The sequence below is a fragment of the Oncorhynchus keta genome, chromosome 11 (genome assembly GCF_023373465.1).
Source record: "Oncorhynchus keta strain PuntledgeMale-10-30-2019 chromosome 11, Oket_V2, whole genome shotgun sequence".
In the NCBI taxonomy this organism is placed as follows: Eukaryota; Metazoa; Chordata; class Actinopteri; order Salmoniformes; family Salmonidae; genus Oncorhynchus; species Oncorhynchus keta.
The window spans coordinates 43,248,569-43,269,097 of NC_068431.1; the positions used below are offsets into that span (position 1 = coordinate 43,248,569).

General features: G+C 44.9%; 1 protein-coding gene across 4 annotated transcripts in view; it reads left to right on the forward strand.

Moving 5' to 3' along the window:
- Nucleotides 1-20,529, forward strand: part of LOC118390299 (roundabout homolog 1-like) — a 222,119-nt gene that overhangs the window by 172,715 nt on the left and 28,875 nt on the right. For all 4 annotated transcript variants that reach the window (XM_035780734.2, XM_035780736.2, XM_052457255.1 and 1 more), the window contains 2 exons: nucleotides 6,605-6,762; nucleotides 10,668-10,788. In XM_035780734.2, the coding sequence (XP_035636627.1) occupies nucleotides 6,605-6,762; nucleotides 10,668-10,788 (279 nt within the window). The remainder of the gene's footprint in view (nucleotides 1-6,604; nucleotides 6,763-10,667; nucleotides 10,789-20,529) is intronic.

Here is a 20,529-nt window from a genome sequence, read left to right on the forward strand (position 1 = left end):
TACAATTAATTGTAATGCTGCAACTTAATGATTGCAACATGTTAGGCGATAGCCTAATGGCAACAAGGATGACAGGAGGTGGTGTCAAGCCTGTCTAACCATCTACGAAGACATGACCAAATAGCTGTAACAAAATGGTGCATCCAGTTTAACAGGAGGGTTGGCTTTAACAGGAACACGATGGAGAAGACTAAATGGAGGGAAGGGGCAGGATTAGGCTGGACTGTGGTTAGTAGTTAGGTTACCCTGGTCGGGTGAGAGGCTGTGCTGTGTGGTGCGTGCCCCTGTCTGCAGGGCTACAGTGTGCCCTGTCTGACTGTCTATCTGTCTGTCTGTCAGTGTAGAGAGGATTACTGCTCTCCTGCTGCAGTATGTAGGTATGCTCCTGCTCTATCCTCAGGCTGCGAGTGGAGAGGAGAGAGGCTCCATCGGGCCCTGCAGTCAGACAGAATCAAATCCAGGGTTAAGACGCCGTGTCCAGGGGTCTCCGCCTTTGAAGTGGGCTGTGGGATTCTGCACTGGAGGGAGGGGACAGATGGGGAGAGAGAGAGAGGGAGACAGAAAGAGAGTAGAGGTGTAGATCTCAGCTCAGTGGACAGGCCTGTGGGCTAGCTGGGATAGCTTCAATATGTGAGCCCTCCTCGCAGAGCCCCACTGATGCACAGTCACTGAGCTCTCCCTCTGCTCTCTCTCCACCTCTGTCTGTCTTTCTCTCTCTCTCTCCACCTCTTTCATTTCTCTCTCTCTCTCTCCACCTCTTTCCTTTCTCTTTATCTCTCTCCACCTCTATTTCTGCCTCCCTCTCCCTCTCTATGCCAGACTATAACCTTGTAGTTTGAAGCTCGCTGGTTTGGGGGATTTGGGAGTATACACTGGTGTCAGTTACACTGGTTACAAGGAAGGAGACCGTCAGGATTACTTTACAAAAAGACTGCAGAAGAGGAATTACATGGGGCTGATGGATTGAGAGACAATGTAGTGTAAGGGAGATGGAGGCACTGGAGAAGAGTGAGAAAAAGAGAGAGGAAACTAGTTCAGCAGATTCTGTTTTAGTGCGTGCCTGTTTTGTGTCTGTGTGTGTGTGCATGTCCCGTGTGTGCGTTGGCACAAATGCATGTGTGAATTATCCCGTGTAAAAGCACATAATGTTCTTAGCAACTTAACAACAACGCTTAAAACATTGGTTCTTGCCAGGTTGTTTGTGTGCTAACATTGCATGTTTTTACGACACTGAAGCTAGAAGACTCTTTGCACAAGAGTTCTCATGGCTCCCATTTTGTTCCTGTCTATAGTAACTGCAGCCGTGTTTTTGTGTCCCACAAGGAATGCCTTTTATCATGTGACATGGGAACAGCTGTTTCCCATCAGGCCCCAGTCAGCCAACAAGCCAGTCAGTCAGCTGCAGGCCTGTAGACTGCCTGTAGAGAGCCAGTGTTCTCCCTGCTCCCTGGATCAGATCAGAGGGGCCAGGGTGAGCAGACGGGAGACCAAAAGAGTTTGGCCAAAATGCCTCCAACTAGAGGGTCATCCCAATTTGTTCTCCCATGTCCACGCTGCTCGTCAGGCCTCTCGCCCTGCGGAACGTGCAAATCCAGTAGGTTAGCCTGCCTGAGAGGAGAGAGCTGGGGCCATCTGGGAGTGATTACCCATGTTGTATTTTCTCATTGTTTCCCTCTGCTAGGCTCTGTATGCTCTCTGCTGGGCTCTGTCTGCTCTCTGCTAGGCTCTGTCTGTTCTCTGCTAGGCTCTGTCTGCTCTCTGCTAGGCTCTGTCTGCTCTCTGCTAGGCTCTGTCTGCTCTCTGCTAGGCTCTGTCTGCTCTCTGCTAGGCTCTGTCTGCTCTCTGCTAGGCTCTGTCTGCTCTCTGCTAGGCTCTGTCTGCTCTCTGCTAGGCTCTGTCTGCTCTCTGCTAGGCTCTGTCTACTCTCTGCTAGGCTCTGTCTGCTCTCTGCTAGGCTCTGTCTGCTCTCTGCTAGGCTCTGTCTACTCTCTGCTAGGCTCTGTCTGCTCTCTGCTAGGCTCTGTCTGCTCTCTGCTAGGCTCTGTCTACTCTCTGCTAGGCTCTGTCTACTCTGCTAGGCTCTGTCTACTCTCTGCTAGGCTCTGTCTGCTCTCTGCTAGGCTCTGTCTACTCTCTGCTAGGCTCTGTCTACTCTCTGCTAGGCTCTGTCTACTCTCTGCTAGGCTCTGTCTACTCTCTGCTAGGCTCTGTCTGCTCTCTGCTAGGCTCTGTCTACTCTCTGCTAGGCTCTGTCTACTCTCTGCTAGGCTCTGTCTGCTCTCTGCTAGGCTCTGTCTGCTCTCTGCTAGGCTCTGTCTGCTCTCTGCTAGGCTCTGTCTACTCTCTGCTAGGCTCTGCTCTGCTCTCTGCTAGGCTCTGTCTACTCTCTGCTAGGCTCTGCTCTACTCTCTGCTAGGCTCTGTCTACTCTCTGCTAGGCTCTGCTCTGCTCTCTGCTAGGCTCTGTCTACTCTCTGCTAGGCTCTGTCTGCTCTCTGCTAGGCTCTGTCTGCTCTCTGCTAGGCTCTGTCTGCTCTCTGCTAGGCTCTGTCTACTCTCTGCTAGGCTCTGTCTACTCTCTGCTAGGCTCTGCTCTGCTTTGCTTTCTCTCTCCCTGTTCTGTTGGCTGGGCTCCCCTGGCCTGGACTGTTCAGGCTTTAATCCTGTGTTATTTATGATGGGTAATGTTTGGCAGAGCTTATGAGCAGCCCACCGCCAAATTAGCACAATTTAGCCGCTTCAACAGGAGAAGGAGTTTGCTCAGCGATACGTAGAGAGAGATCCAAATCTCTTCCTCTCTCTTGGTCTCTCTCTCTGGTTCTCTGTCTCATTCTCTCTCTCTGATTTGTTCACCCTCATTTTCTCTCCCTTTCTCTCGGTCTCTCTCTCTCCGTGACTCTCCTCTGGCAGCTACTTTCTCCACATCATCTTCTCCCATTTCCAATTTCAGTAGGGGCCCTGCTAGCATGTAAAGACATGAGATTACACTAGTGTACTTATTCACTGAGTGAAAATTACATTTTTGGAGCATGTTTGTGGGATCTGGAGTTCTGTCCTACTAATCACATATGTGCTCCTTGTGATGCTGCTGGGAGCTGGCAGCCAGGGGAGACAGGAAAGGATCGTCTGTGGTCAAGCCCCTGACCAGAAAACAGACTATTGCGCCTGCGATTTTGAGGAAGATGTGAGTTTTCTTTGTCTCCAGTTCAGCCTGTGGCTCTCAGTCAGCTAGCTCTGCTATCCTGCACAGTACATGTTGAGAGTTGAGGAATTGCGGTGGTAGTTTTCCATTTCCTCTCGGCAGAGCTCAGTGCTCTCTGTGCTCAGTCCCTCCTGTCTGGGCTGGTTTGTGCTGCTGTGTGGCATAGCAGCTCCCCGTCTTCATTACTGTCACATCCATTAGGACAGACCGAATGGGCCGACAGGACAGACAGCCCCTGCTTGCTAATTTGACGTCTCAGCAGCTGTTCCTAATATCCCTCATTCAAGTTAACGTACTGTATATATGTATGCACTGTATAGGGGAGGCATAGCAAATGGGCCTGACTTGCCCTGAGGCTGTCATTTGAAAAGCACTCACAGCAAACTCTGTAGCGGATGGAACGGAACTGGGAGTTGAAGGTTAGGGGTGCAGAGGGGAGGTTCGGTACGATGTTCCTCAATTCAGAAAGTTGCTGGTTACAAACCGCCGCTATGTCCCCCAGCGTTTTGGCTGTTAAGTGTGAGTCCATGGGAAGAGTATTCTGTATCTGGACTCTGGGCTGTACGTGTCAGAGTTCCACAGTCTCCTACTCCCTAACATGATTACCGCTCCCCTGGCCTCCCCTGACCTCCGCTGGTCTCCCCTGGTCTCCCCTGGCCTGGCCTAGACTTCACAGCACAATACAACACAGCACAGCACAGTGGAGCAGAAGGTTGAGATTTGCTACACACTCAGACCAACATACAGGGAAGGAGATCAGGGATGATGGGAGGGAGGGAGGGAGGGAGGGATGGATGGGAGGGAGGGAGGGAGGGATGGGAAAGTAATGTTCAAGGCTTATGGATAGAGAGAGGTTGATGGAGTTAAACTTGTGGTTTCTAGGTATTTATGAGGTATGTGTGGACAAGGTAGGGATAGAGGGGTGGTCTGTGTTGGTCTCAGATCTACAGAGTGACGCTAAACTGGGCATTAAAAGAGAAAAGAGACTACACACACAGGCTAAATACTGAAGAATTTGACCTACAAGAATTGAATAGCAAAACATTCCAGTAAAAATGGTAAACAGCATTCCATTCCGTATTCTCAGGTAAACACACTGCTGCTCAGTGGGACTCTAACTAGCATAATTATGGTGTCACACATGTATTTGTCTTCAGACTCCCGTGGCCACTACCAATATAGTACACACCGTTTTGACAGACCTACATCATTTTTCTGTCACGATAATAAGGTCGTAGCGTTGTAAGCAACAACAGCGAGTACGCAAATTAAATTCCTACCCAAATGTCAGGCACTTCTGTGATTACGCTCATTTGCATACAGGTGATACAACACTGGTGCTTCGCATAGATGGGCTTACGTTGTTTACAACATCAGCTTCCCTTGATAACCACCAACTGAAACAAAGTATTCAAAACATGTTGTTTCTCTGGAAAGAAGTACTGGGAAGTTATAGTTTAAATATGAACATACTCATTAAAACATTCTGGAAGTTTCCAGGAAGCTTTTTGGAATGAGTCCATGTAGGATTCATGGATACCACATAGCCTGGTTCCTCTCTAGGTTTCTTCCTAGGTTTTGGCCTTTCTCTGGAGTTTTTCCTAGCCACCGTGCTTCTACACCTGCATTGCTTGCTGTTTGGGGTTTTAGGCTGGGTTTCTGTACAGCACTTTGAGATATCAGCTGATGTACGAAGGGCTATATAAATACATTTGATTTGATTTGATTGACTGAAAGGCCTTATTCACTTTTGAGTGCGTACACGAATTCAACCTAGACACAGAGGAATGTCTTACAATCTCGTACAATGTAACGTAATGTCTTGCAGTGTATATAGAATATAGTGCCTGGTATTGAAGTGTCGGACAATGTAATGTAATCTATGCAGTGAAATGTAATGTCATGTAATCTGGTTTGGGGGAGACAGAGGAGATTACATGCTGGCTGCAGGGGGCAAGGGAGGAGGGGAGAAAGGAGGGGGGCTTCAGTAACTGTGTTGGGAATATAATGAAAAGAGCTGCGGAGAAGGGATGAGGAATTTCTCCAATTTATGAGAGCATGATGTCCCTCAGGGTGTAGTCACTAACTCACTCATTCATCCGGAACGGGCTGGAGAGACAATCACTGGGCTGGCTGGGGGACTCTGGGACTGACTGTAATGGCCTAGACTGAAATGCTGTGGAGTCTCTCTTCTCCTGTCTTCTCTTGTCTTTTCTTCTCTGCTCTTGTCTTCTGTTCTCTTCTGTTCTCTTCTCTAGGCCTTTGTTAACTGGGCCAGTGTCTGTAGAACAATACATTCTCAGTTTCTAAATGTCATCAGGAGTAGACGGGCCGTCGTCGCTCCCTGACAAAACTCAGTGTCTTTATAGTCCGTATAGAGCCTCGCACAAGTGCATCATTCCGCCAGCACCCCCCTCCACAGGCTGCACTCACTAACCACCAATGCACTGCGATTGTGTCAGGTTGTTATTGAGTATGATGCATCGAGTCATTGCTAATGGCCGTTAAACCTTGAATAATGTTGAGCGTGTGTTTACCACCTAGCCAGCTTGTTAAATGGCTCTTGCGGAATATCCTCCTATCTCCTCTTGAAGTGTTTGATGGGGGCAAACAAGGTGGGGAAACATTAACTGGCAAGGCTTTATTTTGGTCAATGGATACCTCACACGTCAAACAACGTTCCGGGGAGTCGTAAATGGGATTGTGATGCAAATGCAAGTGGTTTGCCTGTGTGTTTGTACGTTCCCTCGGAGCTGGAGTGGAGAGTGACAGTTGAGACACAGCTGGTAGAGAGTTAGTCTAATCAGACGGAGCGGGTGGTAGGCCTCTATTACTATGGTCCTTCTGTAGCTCAGTTGGTAGAGCATGGCGCTTGTAACGCCAGGGTAGTGGGTTCGATTCCCGGGACCACCCATACGTAGAATGTATGCACACATGACTGTAAGTCGCTTTGGATAAAAGCGTCTGCTAAATGGCATATATTATTATTATTATATATATTACTATAGAACATTGGGGATTTGGCACACCACCCCGGGGGCCACTATTGCACGATACAATGTCCAGCTACCTCAAGACAAGTGATCTGTCATGGACTGCCTCTGCTCAGACTTTAGTCCTTCTAGATTCTGGCCATAAGAGTCTTGAATATTGCACAGGTATACCCTAAACGTTCCACTGGCCATAAGAGTCTTGAATATTGCACAGGTATACCCTAAACGTTCCACTGGCCATAAGAGTCTTGAATATTGCACAGGTATACCCTAAACGTTCCACTGGCCATAAGAGTCTTGAATATTGCACAGGTTAACTCCTAAACGTTCCACTGGTGCATCTTTTCCCTGTTCAATTTCCACCTGCAGTGCCAGCGGGCCGTTAAACCCTTCTCTCTCCTGTTCCACAGTTCTCCGTGATGACTTCAGACAGAACCCAGCGGATGTGATTGTGGCAGCGGGCGAGCCTGCCGTGCTGGAGTGCCAACCGCCCCGCGGGCATCCGGAGCCCACCATCTCATGGAGGAAAGATGGCACCAGCATCAACGACCGGGATGAGCGCATCACGGTAAGACAAGCTTCGTTAGCTTCCGAGAACTCTCTCTGTACAGAGCAGAGCTAGCACTGCAATGGGCCTGCGCATCACACCGGCACGTCAACACACACACACACCCCACTGCTTGCTGGCGCAGCTCCAGGAAGATCAAAGTGTCTCTGTTGGCAGACGTGTCATAATGTAGAGAAACAAATGCATAATCTATTTGACTAACATAATGTAATCATATTGTACTGTGATTTGGCTAATCAATGTCTATTTGGAACAAAGGCTATCTGTGGAAGCCTGCAAAGAAATCAGGTGTGGGTGTGGGGGTGTGTGCGCACACAAGCATGTTTGTTTGTTTGTGTGTCTGTATACGCTCTAGGGGACTCGTGAGTTGGGATCCAAGGCTCATCCTCCTCCGGAGTGACAGGTAGTTTCTCTCTGAGGGGCTGTGATGGACAGACTAGCTCTCCTCCTCGCGCTGACGAGAGGGAGGTGGAGGAGAGAGGAATGCGGAGGAGAGGAGGAGGGCCTTCTGAAGGAAATACAAAGGCTGCATTGGCTTTGTACTTCCCTGTTATCTCCTCATTTACACCCATCTGCCTGCATGGCTTCCTCATTGTCTTTAGCGCTGCATGTCATTTCCATAAGGAACCAACTTCACTATAGTGTAATAAAATACCAAGTCAAATAAGGTCTTGCAGTGAAGTCACGGTAGCTATGTTGGCCACAGTCCCTATGGCATGTCTGTGGTTGACCCCGGTGTACTGGCTCAGAGTGTAAACAGAGGGCCAGCTTGGTTTCTGCCTCAGAGCTATGGCTCAGCTCACTGGACTAATGGGCCTGCAGATAAGACTGTTTCCTAATGAGTCCACAGGCCCTGTAAACAACACAGTGCTGGTGTTTATGGTTTGTTTCTAACACAACATCCACGCCAAAAACTGTTGTTGTTTCTTTAACCACGCCGAGTCCCAGGGGTCTGCTGTAGGATTTGGTGCTGTGGGAATGAACGCATTGTGTGGCCCAGCGTTTGTTTTAAATTGATGGGGGGAAGGGCACTGGGCTTGCCAGTAGTGTAGAGCGATGCATCAACAGCAGGCAGGGAGGGTGTGTAGTTTCTGTTCAGTTCTACAGTACTGTATATTGTAACATAATATCACCCTATATTGATTGTAGTGGGGTCAGGTTGGGGGTGATGTGGGTGACAGCTCTCCATCCTCAGGACTGTGATTAACTCTGAAAGGGCAGTGTAGTTAGTGATGGGGAACATTTTATACAGTTACATATCGGGAAATTATTTTTAACAATATATATTGCAATATTAATTGTTCAATGTCTCAACATTATTTCTGCACTAGTCGGTGTTCCTTTATTTTGCTTGTTCCCTATCTTGTTTTTAATGGCTTGCCAATATGTTTTCAGCACTTTTATTTGTATGACTGATCAAACATATTTTTCTCATGGGTCTCTGCAGCACACAGAGTGAGCAATATGTTTGGAACATTGAATCGCAGTATCGAAGCGCAATACATATAGAATCATGAGCATCGTTAGAATCGCACTACATATCGTATCGGCACCTGAGTATAGTGATAGGCACCTGAGTATGGTGATAGGCACCTGAGTATAGTGATAGGCACCTGCGTATAGTGATAGGCACCTGAGTATAGTGATAGGCACCTGAGTATAGTGATAGGCACCTGAGTATGGTGATAGGCACCTGAGTATAGTGATAGGCACCTGAGTATAGTGATAGGCACCTGAGTATAGTGATAGGCACCTGAGTATGGTGATAGGCACCTGAGTATGGTGATAGGCACCTGAGTATCGTGATAGGCACCTGAGTATAGTGATAGGCACCTGAGTATAGTGATAGGCACCTGAGTATAGTGATAGGCACCTGAGTATAGTGATAGGCACCTGAGTATGGTGATAGGCACCTGCGTATGGTGATAGGCACCTGAGTATGGTGATAGGCACCTGAGTATGGTGATAGGCACCCGAGTATGGTGATAGGCACCCGAGTATGGTGATAGGCACCCGAGTATGGTGATAGGCACCCGAGTATGGTGATAGGCACCCGAGTATGGTGATAGGCACCCGAGTATGGTGATTAGGCACCTGGGTATAGTGATAGGCACCTGAGTATAGTGATTGGCACCAACGTATAGTGATAGGCACCAAAGTATAGTGATATGTACCTGAGTATAGTGATAGGCACCTGAGTATAGTGATAGGCACCCGAGTATGGTGATAGGCACCCGAGTATGGTGATAGGCACCCGAGTATGGTGATAGGCACCCGAGTATGGTGATTAGGCACCTGGGTATAGTGATAGGCACCTGAGTATAGTGATTGGCACCAACGTATAGTGATAGGCACCAAAGTATAGTGTAACACACATTTCAGAGAAACTCAATGGAACAAATGAACACAGTCACACACCACCACCACCACCGCCGCTATGTGATGGAGGGAACAGATGGAGAAGCAGATGCATGAAGGAAAAGGAAAACAGAAGGGAACACAGGAAAGAAAGTATGAGAGAGAGAGAGAGAAGAGAGGAGGACAGGAGGGATGCATTTGCTGGTGTTGTTGTGGGTCTGACATGTGAGAGAGAGAGAGTGTAAGACTGGAGGAATGTGTGTGCAGGCTGATGGTGCAGGGATGTGACAGGAGGACATCTGAGGAGAAGCTCTTCAAAGGACCTGTGTCTCTTTGTTCTCAGGCCTCTCCTCTGGACTAGTACTGCAGCTCCAGATGTGCCTCTCGCTGCCCCACCCTCACCCCGTCCCCCACTACTCTATACTGTACGAACCACTCCGGGTCTTGCTACACACAGACAGAATGCACACCGACAAAGACACACACACACACACACACACTCACTAAAGGTATCACACTCCTCGTCGCCTTTGCACCCATCAAATGCAGGGTAATGTGATGACACTTCAAAAGTGTCCAGCCCTACAGGGGTTGGAACATGGAACAGGTCCTGGCCCAGGGAGGTGGTGTATGGGGACAGAGATAGGGGCGAGGCTGCTTTACATCAGGCTGTGAGTGGATTAGTTGTGACTGCTTGGCTGGTCATCCCAGCTTGGTTTACACACATTAAGATTGGAACCTGCTGGCCCACAGGCCTGGCCCCTCTACGACTCCTCTACTCCCTTCCTCTGTGACACGCTCTGCTGCCCTGTGATTCCCCACCACTCACTAGCCAACGTCACTCTACACTGCACCTGACTGGAAAATGGGGTTTCTGCACCCCACCAAACCGCTCTCTCTCCTCTATTGTCATTAAACATTTTGCTGCACCTGCAGCTATGTGAACACAACCAATAGCTTTTGATTTTGTTAAATTTGATTAGCAATCCCTATTTCAATACATTTTAATAGTTGTCAGTTTCATATACATGATTTGGTTATGTTCTTTGAAAGCCTGATTCCACAATTATAAGTGCTGCTTTGAAAATAACATAATTCTCCAACCTAACAGTCCAGAGTTATTTCCCATTACAGCGATCCTGTTGCGTGGCCCAGTGGAGTATCTCTGGGCTGGTGCTGTAGCAGTGGTTCTCTGAGGCCTGAAGGGTTGTGGGCTCTCTGCTTCCAACTGTCAGCGGAATAAACTTGTCAGGCACTGCCCTCCCTGCCACGCAGCCAGCCAGCCGGGCCAGCTGAGAATGCACACACTGTTTACCCCTAAAAGCTGCTGCTTCTTAAACCTACCAGACAGACCTCTGTATGGGCTTGACAGATGGAAAGTCATCATTTCATCCTCTATATTGTAGGACGCTCTAGAATCGTGTAAGCTCTCAAATTGTTGCATCAAATAGTATTAGTAGGGAATTACAAATATTTGCAAGCGTAACATGCTATATTCAATTACAAATGACCTTACAACTTCTACTTTTCTTGCCTCCATCTGTCAGATCCGCGGTGGGAAGCTGATGATCACCAACGCCAGGAAGAGTGACGCAGGGAAATATATCTGTGTGGGGACCAACATGGTGGGAGAGAGGGAGAGCGAGACTGCAGAACTGACTGTACTAGGTAAGACTCTGTCTGTCTGTCTGTCTGTCTGTCTGCCAGTCTGTCTGCCAGTCTGCCAGTCTGCCAGTCATCTGTTGGTCCGTCCCTCTATTGGAGTCTGTTTCTCTGTTCCGCCTCTCAGTCCCATTCAGTCACCTAGTCAGTCTCAGTTTGTGACAGTGAAGGTCAAAGAGTCTGAGGCTGCCTGTCTCCATAGGTAAAGGCTTTTCTCCCTGGCACATAATCCATTAATGCATGAGGTTACGTAACAATGGTACCCAGTCCCACAGCTGTGCAGACCATTTCACTTGAGCCCAAACTCAGGATGACCCTGTCGCCCCAGCTTGACCCCTGCCACCTCTCTGCTATCCTGGAGAGGTTGTACCCCCACTACTATGCCCCACTCTCATCCGTTCCTCTTGCTGCCCAGTTAAGATATTGACTCAGAGACAGTCCAAGCACCGCTCAGGTAATACCTCACATCCTTTCTAAGCGTTATCATCGTGCTGTTGTCTATACTGCCAGGGGTGTTCTCATCGTACTGTTGTCTATACTGCAGGGGGTGTTATCACCGTACTATTGTCTATACTGCCAGGGGTGTTATCAGTTGTAATATTGCACCTATTCGTTTGAACTCCGCTCTTAGATCTGCTGTTGTCAATAGAGAAGCCCACTACGGTCTGCTCACCCAGTGCTATTAGTTTTAAATTGAATTCCCACTCGGTTTTCAAATCACGCAGAGGGCTTGTGCTAATACATGATAGCAACTAAAGCCCATGTAAGTCAGTTTATAACATTCCGTCATTGGTTACTCTGAGAGATCCTCATATTGACATTGGCAGCGGCCTTCGGGCCTATGGTGCCAACTTTGGAAAAGTCATTCCAATGTCTACTCTTTCCTCTATTACAAATAGAGATAGAGCAAATAGGCCAGGTCTATATCAATATCAACCATCAACATCAACATTCAGACAAGCCCTGTAACAGCCTATTCAATGTAGTTTGTTTGAGTTGGAGACTCCATGTGACTTTAAAAATCAAATAGGGCTACTTTTCTTTCAGTGTTTATATTTAACCTTTATTTAACTAGGCATGTCAGTTAATTAAGAACAAATTCTTATTTACAATGATGACCTACACCGTCCAAACCCGGACTTGGGTTGATGCATCTGAACATCAGGAGCTTACTTCCTAAAACGGGTTTACATCAAGATCTGGGCTATGCGGACGAATCCGGACATTCTATTGACTGAAACGTGGATCTCTGGGGACATTCTGGACTCTGATATTAATATGGAGGGTTATAATGTGTTCGGAGCTGATAGACAGGTTAGAGGTGGCCATTCTTATTCAAAATAATTGATCTGTCTCTTTACTGAAATCCATTTTCCTTGCCAAAGCTACTATTATTAAGCCTTTGTTTGGGGGAAAATCTACAGTTGATGTCGGAAGTTTATATACACCTTAGCCAAATACTTTAAACTCAGTTTTTCACAATTCCTGACATTTAATGCTAGTAAAAATTCCCTGTCTTAGGTCAGTTAGGATCACCACTTTATTTTAAGAATGTGAAAAGTCAGAATAATAGTAGTGAGAATGATTAATTTCAGCTTTTATTTCTCTTTCATCACATTCCCAGTGGGTCAGAAGTTTACATACACTCAATTAGTATTTGGTAGCCTTTAAACGGTCCTGACTTTGATCAAGCTTTTGGGTAGCCTTCCACAAGCTTCCCACAATAAGCTACATTTTGGCCCATTCCTCCTGACAAAGCTGGTGTAACTGAGTCAGGTTTGTAGGCCTCCTTGCTCCCACACGCTTTTTCAGTTCTGCCCACAAATTTTCTATGGGATTGAGGTCAGGGTTTTGTGATGGCCACTCCAATACCTTGACTTTGTTGTCCTTAAGCCATTTTGCCACAACTTTGGAAGCTTGCTTGGGGTCATTGTCCATTTGGAAGACCCATTTGCAACCAAGCTTTAACTTCATGACTACTGTCTTGAGATGTTGCGTCAATATTTCCACATAATTCTCCTACCTCATGATGGTATCTATTTTGTGAAGTGCACCAGTCTCTCCACCAGTCTCTCCGTGCTTCACGGTTGGGATGGTATTCTTCGGCTTGCAAGCATCCCCCTTTTTCCTCCAAACATAACGATGGTCATTACGGCCAAACAGTTCTAATTTTGTTTCATCAGACCAGAGGACATTTCTCCAAAAGTACAATCTTTGTCCCCATGTGCAGTTGCAAACCATAGTTTGTATTTTTTATGCAGGTTTTGGAGCTGTGGCTTCTTCCTTGCCGAGCAGCCTTTCAGGTTATGTCGATATAGTACTTGTTTTACTGTGGATATAGATACTTTTGTACCTGTTTCCTCCAGCATCTTCACAAGGTCCTTTGCTGTTGTTCTAGCATTGATTTGCACTTTTCGCACCAAAGTACTTTCATCTCTAGGAGACAGAACGCGTCTCCTTCCTGAGCGGTATGACGGCTGCTTGGTCCCATGGTGTTTATACTTGCGTACTATTGTTTGCACTGATAACCGTGGTACCTTCAGGCGTTTGGACATTTCTCCCAAGGATGAATCAGTCTTGTGGAGGTCTCCATTTTTTTTCTAAGGTCTTGGCTGATTTCATTTGATTTTCCCACGACGTCAAGCAGAGGCACTGAGTTTGAAGGTAGGCCTTGAAATACATCCACAGGTACACCTCCAATTGACTCAAATGATGTCAATTAGCCTATCAGAAGCGTCTAAAGCCATGGCACAATTTTCTGGAATGTTCCAAGCTGTTTAAAGGCACAGTAAACTTAGTGTATGTAAACCTCTGACCCACTGGAATTGTGATACAGTGAATTATAAATGAAATAATCTGTCTGTAAACTATTTTTGGAAAAATGACTTGCATCATGCACAAAGTAGATGTCCTAACCGACTTGCCAAAACTATAGTTTAATTCCCATCATTTCTAATCTACAGTGTTTGTTTGGTTACGGTAATTTCTGTATTCAATATATTATTATTACAGTCTTACTGTTGTCATTGTAGGAGTGACATTCTACCGTTGTTTGCAGAGTACACAACCTATGCTATACTTGTGAGAAACAAGGTTTGGTTTATTTTATTCCATTTAAGAGTTGTATATTTATGAATTGTCTTTTGTTTGGAGCGCTCCAGTAAATCTTGTCTAAGAACACACATCTGATTACACATAGAAGTAGGTCTAAGCTACCTGGTCTGCGCGCAAATGTAGACCTATAACTGTGTTGATTTGGGGATCTGATACTTTTTCTGATTGTCTTACATCCATTGAGAATGATAATCGTTCCTCAACGTAGCCTATTTGAAAAATATTTTGAGTTCTCTCCCTTTCGATAAACACTCAGCGTGAAAGGGTGGAAAAAATGGCATGCTGTGATCTGGTGGAAACATCATAAAACATGCCTACCTGATTACTTCTTATCCCTTGCTCACTGGAGCGGAAACTCTGAGGGCCCAGAATATTTTATACAATGTTGCAAGTTTGGTAGCAGGAGCTTTTGGCTGGGCCAAGTTAACAGTTGATACAATGTGTCCTTGCAGACAGGCCATGCGTAGCCAATGTGATTTATTATCAGGACATTTTCTGCCTGCGGGCTGCAATGTTTTTATTTGTTGGCTTTATTTAGGCTACTTTTACATATTGGCAATGGCATTAGAAGTTACTTGCCTGAATGCCAAGCGTCACGTCTGGAGGACACCTGGCACCATCCCTACAGTGATGCATGGTGGTTGCAGCATCATGCTGTGGGGATGTTTTTCAGGATCAAGGCAAAGATTAACGGAGCAAAGTACCGAGAGATCCTTAATGAAAACCTGCTTCAGTGTGCTCAGGATCTCAGACTGGGGCGAATGTTCACCATCCAACAGGACAACGACCTTAAGTACACAGCCAGGACAACGCAGGAGTGGCTTCGGGACAAGTCTATGAATATCCATGAGTGGCCCAGCCAGAGCCCAGACTTGAACCCGATCAAACATTTCTGGGGAAACCTGAAAATAGCAGTGCAGCAATCCTCCCCACATTTCAGCTATCCCTGAACCTGATTTAGCTTTGAGCCTTTTTGCAGATGCCTTCAGTATTATTGTTGATGATCAGGCTCCCTTAAACAAAACGAAGGGTTAAAGGTAGATGGAATGCCCGGTACACTCCGGAATTATCAGAAGTCATTCATGAAAGAGATGATGCTTGGGTCAAGGCCAGGAGCACAGGCTTAAGCCCGGACTTGCAAGCTGAGGAACTGAGGAATCAATGCGTAAGACAAACCAGAAAGGCTAAATCTGATTATTATGGAACCGCTTTTTTGGATTATAATGAGAGCTAAATTCTGGAAAACTGTCAAGTCCCTAAAGGGTTCTACTTCCTCCTCTCTGCCACAACAAATTAATTCAAACATGGACCTTATTACAACAACAAAAACGATATGCCATCGTTGGTGCATTTAATCACAATTTTATTTATCTCTTTGAAATTACTTCTAAACCTATTCACAATGATATTGGGTTGGATGCCAATAGGGGAAAATTACTGAATGATCAAAGATTATAGTCAAAGCTTTTCTTTTAGGCTATTTACCAACAAAGTCCTGGGTGCTTTGCTAGTAATAGACAACAAGAAATCCACAGGGGCTGACCAATTGGATCCCGGTCTGCATCATTGTTGGCTCAATAACCCAAAGTGTTTATTTAACATTGTTATCAGGACATATTCCAAAAGTATGGAAATCAGCTCTTGTGCTGCCACTCCATAAGGGCGTGGATAGTAGTGATCTTCATCATTATCCCCCCATTTCAAGCCTTCCTTGTCCAGCTAAGTTTCTTGAATCCTTGGTAAATGTCCAACTTTGCTTTTTTTATCTGAGAAATGTATTATGAATGCAAACCAATCAGGGTTTAGGCCTGGGTATAGCCTAATTGCAGCAATCACTTTAGTTGTTAATGATCTTGTCATACTTTTGACCCATCAAACTCGACTCTGGATCTCGAAGCCAGTTCCACTGTGTTTTTTTAAATTCTTCCCCTTTAATCAGGGACTGATGTAGACCTGGGACACCAGGTGTGCACAACTAATGATCAGGTAGAACAGAAAACCAGCAGGCTCCGGACCTCGTAGGGTAAGAGTTGAGTAACCCTGCTTTAGACACTAAAATTAAATGTGCTGATTGTTTGTGGACCTGTCCAAAGCGTTTGATACTGTTGATCATGCTATTTGATTGAATAAGTTGCCCTTGATGGGACTGAGCTCTGGCGCCTGTTCACGCTTTCATGATTATCTTAGTGACAGATGAGGTACATAAAGGTGTTCCGCAGGTGTCGATACTAGGACCGTTTTTTTTCCACTATTTATATACAGTGGCAAGAAAAAGTATGTGAACCCTTTGGAATTACCTGGAATTCTGCATAAATATGTCGTGAAATTTGATCTGATATTCCTCTAAGTCACAACAATAGACAAACAGTGTGCTTAAACTAATAACACACAAATTATTGCATGTTTCTTATCTATATTGAATATATCATTTAAACATTCACAGTGTAGGTTGGAAAAAGTATGTGAACCCCTAGGCTAATGACTTCTCCAAAAGCTATTTGGAGTCAGGAATCAGCTAACCCGGAGTCCAATCAATGAGACGAGATTAGAGATATTGGGTAGAGCGGCCCTGCCCTATAAAAACACTCCAAATGTATTTGAGTTTGCTATTCACAAGAAGCATTGTCTGATGTGAAACATGCCTCGAACAAAAGAGATCTCAGAAGATTAAGAATTGATGACTCGCATAATGCTGGAACGGGTTACAAAATGATCTCTAAAAGCTTTGATGTTTGTCAGTCCACAGTAAGACAAATTGTCTATAAATGGAGAAAGTTCAGCACTGTTGCTACTCTCCCTGAGTGGCCGTCCTGAAAAGATGACTGCAAGAGCACAATGCAGAATGTTCAATGAGGTTAAGAAGAATCCTCGAGTGTCAGCTAAAGACTTACAGAAATCTCTAGAACGTGCTAACATCTCTATTGACGAGTCTACGATACGTAAAACACTAAACAAGAATGGTGTTCATGGGAGGACACCACAGACGAAGCCATTGCTGTCCAAAAAAAACATTGCTGCACATCTGAAGTTTGCAAAAGAGCACCTGGATTTTCCACAGCTCTACTGGCAAGATATTCTGTGGACAGATTAAGCTAAAGTTCAGTTGTTTGGAAGGAAAGAACAGACAACACTATGTGTGGAGAAACAAAGGCACAGCACACCAACATCAAAACCTCATCCCAACTGTCAAATATGGTGGATGGTTCATGGTTTGGGTCTGCTTTGCTGCCTCATGGCCTGGACAGCTTGCCATCAGCGACAGAAAAATGAATTCCCATGTTTATCAAGACATTTTGCTGGAGAATGTAAGGCTATCTGTCCGCCAATTGAAGCTCAACAGAAGTTGGGTGATGCAACAGGACAACGACCCAAAACACAGAAGTGAATCAACAACACAAGACTTTAACAGAAGAAAATAGGCCTTCTGGAGTGGCCCAGTCAGAGTCCTGACGTCAACCCCATTGAGATGCTGTGGCATGACCTCAAGAGAGTGGTTCACAACAGACATCCCAAGAACTGAAACATTTTTGCTGCCAAAGGAGGGTCAACCAGTTATTAAATCCAAGGGTTCACATACTTTTTCAACCCTGTACTGTGAATGTTTACACAGTGTGTTCAATAAAGACATGAAAACGTATAATTGTTTGTGTGTTATTAGTTTAAACAGACTGTGTTTGTCTATGTTTGTGACTTAGCTTAAGATCCGATCAAATTTAATGACCATTTTATGCAGATATCCAGGTAATTCCAAAGGGTTCACATACTTTTTCTTGCCACTGCAGATGCTATTGGTCAATCTGTTTAAATATATATATATATATATATATATATTCACATTATATTATCATGACGCAATTGCCTCGACCTGGCTGTGACAAGGCTACAGTCTGTGACAAGAAGTCCTTACGGATTTTAAACTCATACTTAATATGGGCAAAACTAAATACATGTTGTTTTCAAGTTCCCGGAAGATTGTCTCAGAAGGATTGTGTCTTTTCTTATCGGCTGGTTCTATAATCAAACGAGTCCCTGCATCCAGATACCTTGGTGTTTGGATTGACAATGATTTATAATCTATCACTTTCCTGCAGGCAAATGCCCTAGTGGCCTCATGGGGAGAATGTTATTTCATAATTAATAAACAATATTTCAAATAAAAAAAACTCAAATCTGGTGTTTTTATGTGAAATGGTTTATTTCCAACTTCTATGATGTACATAAGGTGTAATATTGGGATTCAAAGTTGAATACATTTCCACTCTGTATCTGCCATGGTACTGTACAGGTGTCTTCTTTTTTAAGCCAATGTGGTGCAGTGGTCTAAGACACTGCATCTCAGTGCTTGAGGCATCACTGCAGTACCTGGTTCGAATTCCAGGCTCCGTCACAACCGGCCGTGATTTGGAGTCCCATAGGGCGGCGCACAATTGGACCAGCGCCGTTCGGGGTAGGCCGTCATAGTAAATAAGAATTTGTTCTTAATTGACTTGCCTGGTTAAATAAAGAGGTGTATACTTTTGTTTCAAAGTAGATTTGTATTAAGACTACCAAGAGACACGCTGTGTGATTTAACCCACTGCAGAAAAAGGTTCAAACACATACGACTGGGCTTGTTGAGAAACTAAGATTTAAAGTGGGATTTTTTTTATTTATTACAGAAACAGATCTTGTCTCTCTCTAGTCAGCAGGAAGCAGATTGTGCAGTGAACCTTTCTACCTGGTCTTGATTATGGTGATACTATTCATCAACGTGCAGCTGCCTCTACACTTAAACCCTTGAACGTTTTTCATAACGCCCTTCGTTTTATCACAGGAGACAGTTTTATTACTCATCACTATATTCTTTACCAAAAAGTTGGCTGGACCTCTTTGAAGTCACGTAGATCACATAATTACGCTGTTTTTGTTTACAAAGTTATTGCGCCACTAACTCCCGACTTCCCGAACATCACTGTTAAGATTTAAAATGACAAGATCTCAAACCCGTTCACATGGATGGTTAACTCTGGAGACTCCTTTGGTGTCTAGAGAGTTAGTTGAATCAGCCTTTAATTTCCTTGCACCCTTACGTGTGGAATGACCTAGAATACACTTTAAAATTGGAGGAATTGGTGCCTTTAGGGAATTTCAGACGGTTGCTAGGAGACCTTTTTACAGAAGAATGTGTTCGTATTTTATGATTGTGTTTTCCTTTTCATGTATTGTTGTGTATAATGATGTGTATTTTAATGTCTTCATGAATGTGTAGTTTAATTATTTTTATTATATTTGTATGTGTATTGTGGTGCTATACAGGGCTTATCTGGAAAAGAGACCTTGGTCTCAGCATTGACACCCTGTCAAAATAAAAATAAATGTAGTGTCCCAGACCACTGACCCATAGCCTGTTCCAATCTCCACCCCCACCCCACCTTACCCTGGTCCCGCTCTCCACCCCCACCTCGTTCCTATGCTGTCACCATATCCACCCCCACCCCACCTCCTCTCACTCCAACCCCACTCCAAGCACTTCCCATCAGAGCAGACTGAGACTTCTTATCACAGAATCAGCTGGACTGGGCGGCTGGCCAGGGCACACACATTTATAATGCCCAGTGAAAACATTTAAGGCTAATAGAATAATACTGCTGATTGAAGAAACAGATTTGTTTTAAAATGTGCTCTGGGACATATGTAAAATAAAATGGCCCTGGTTTTAACAAGCCCTACTAGTTTTAAGTGGATTTATTGGTTTTCATCCACATGTCACAAATAAGAAAGAGGCAAATAAAATGGGTTTTAATAGAAGTGGGGGAATGTGGGGGAGAGGGTTATGGAAGGTTAATGGTATTCAGAGGTCTCATTTTTTAGGTGCTTAACTCAAAGCTTTGTATTTTGTTATTTAACCTTTATTTAACTAGGCAAGTCAGTTAAGACCAAATTGTTATTTACAATGACGGCCTACCCCGGCCAAACCACGGGCGACGCTGGGCCAATTGTGCGCCACCCTATGGGACTCCCAATCAAGGCCGGATATGATACAGCCTGTATTCGAACCAGGGATTGTAGTGACGCCTCTTGCACTGAGATGCTGTGCCTTAGACTGCTGTGCCACTTGGGAGCCACAAATCCAATTTTATTTGTCACATGCGTGACAAGTGCAGACTGACAGTGAAATGCTTACTTATGGGCCCTTCCCAACAATGCAGAGAGGAATAAAATAGAGAAATAATAGAAACAGTAAAACACGTAATAATAAAAGTAGTAGTCAATACACAATGATTAACGATAACTTGGATATACATACGGGGTATCAAATGAAATGTTATTGGTCACATACACATATTTAGCAGATTATATTGTGGGTGCAGCGAAATGCTTGTGTTCCTAGCGCCCAACAGTACAGTAGCATCTAACAATTCACAACAATACACACAAATCTAAAAGTAAAATAATAGAATTAAGAAATATATAAATATTAGGATGAGCAATGTCGGAGAGGCATTGACTAGAATACAGTATATACATATGAAATTACTAAAGCAGTACGTAAACATTATTAAAGTGACCAGTGATTCCATGTCTATGTACACAGGGCAGCAGCCTCTAAGGTGCAGGGCTGAGTAGCCGGGTGGTAGCCGGCTAGTGATGGCT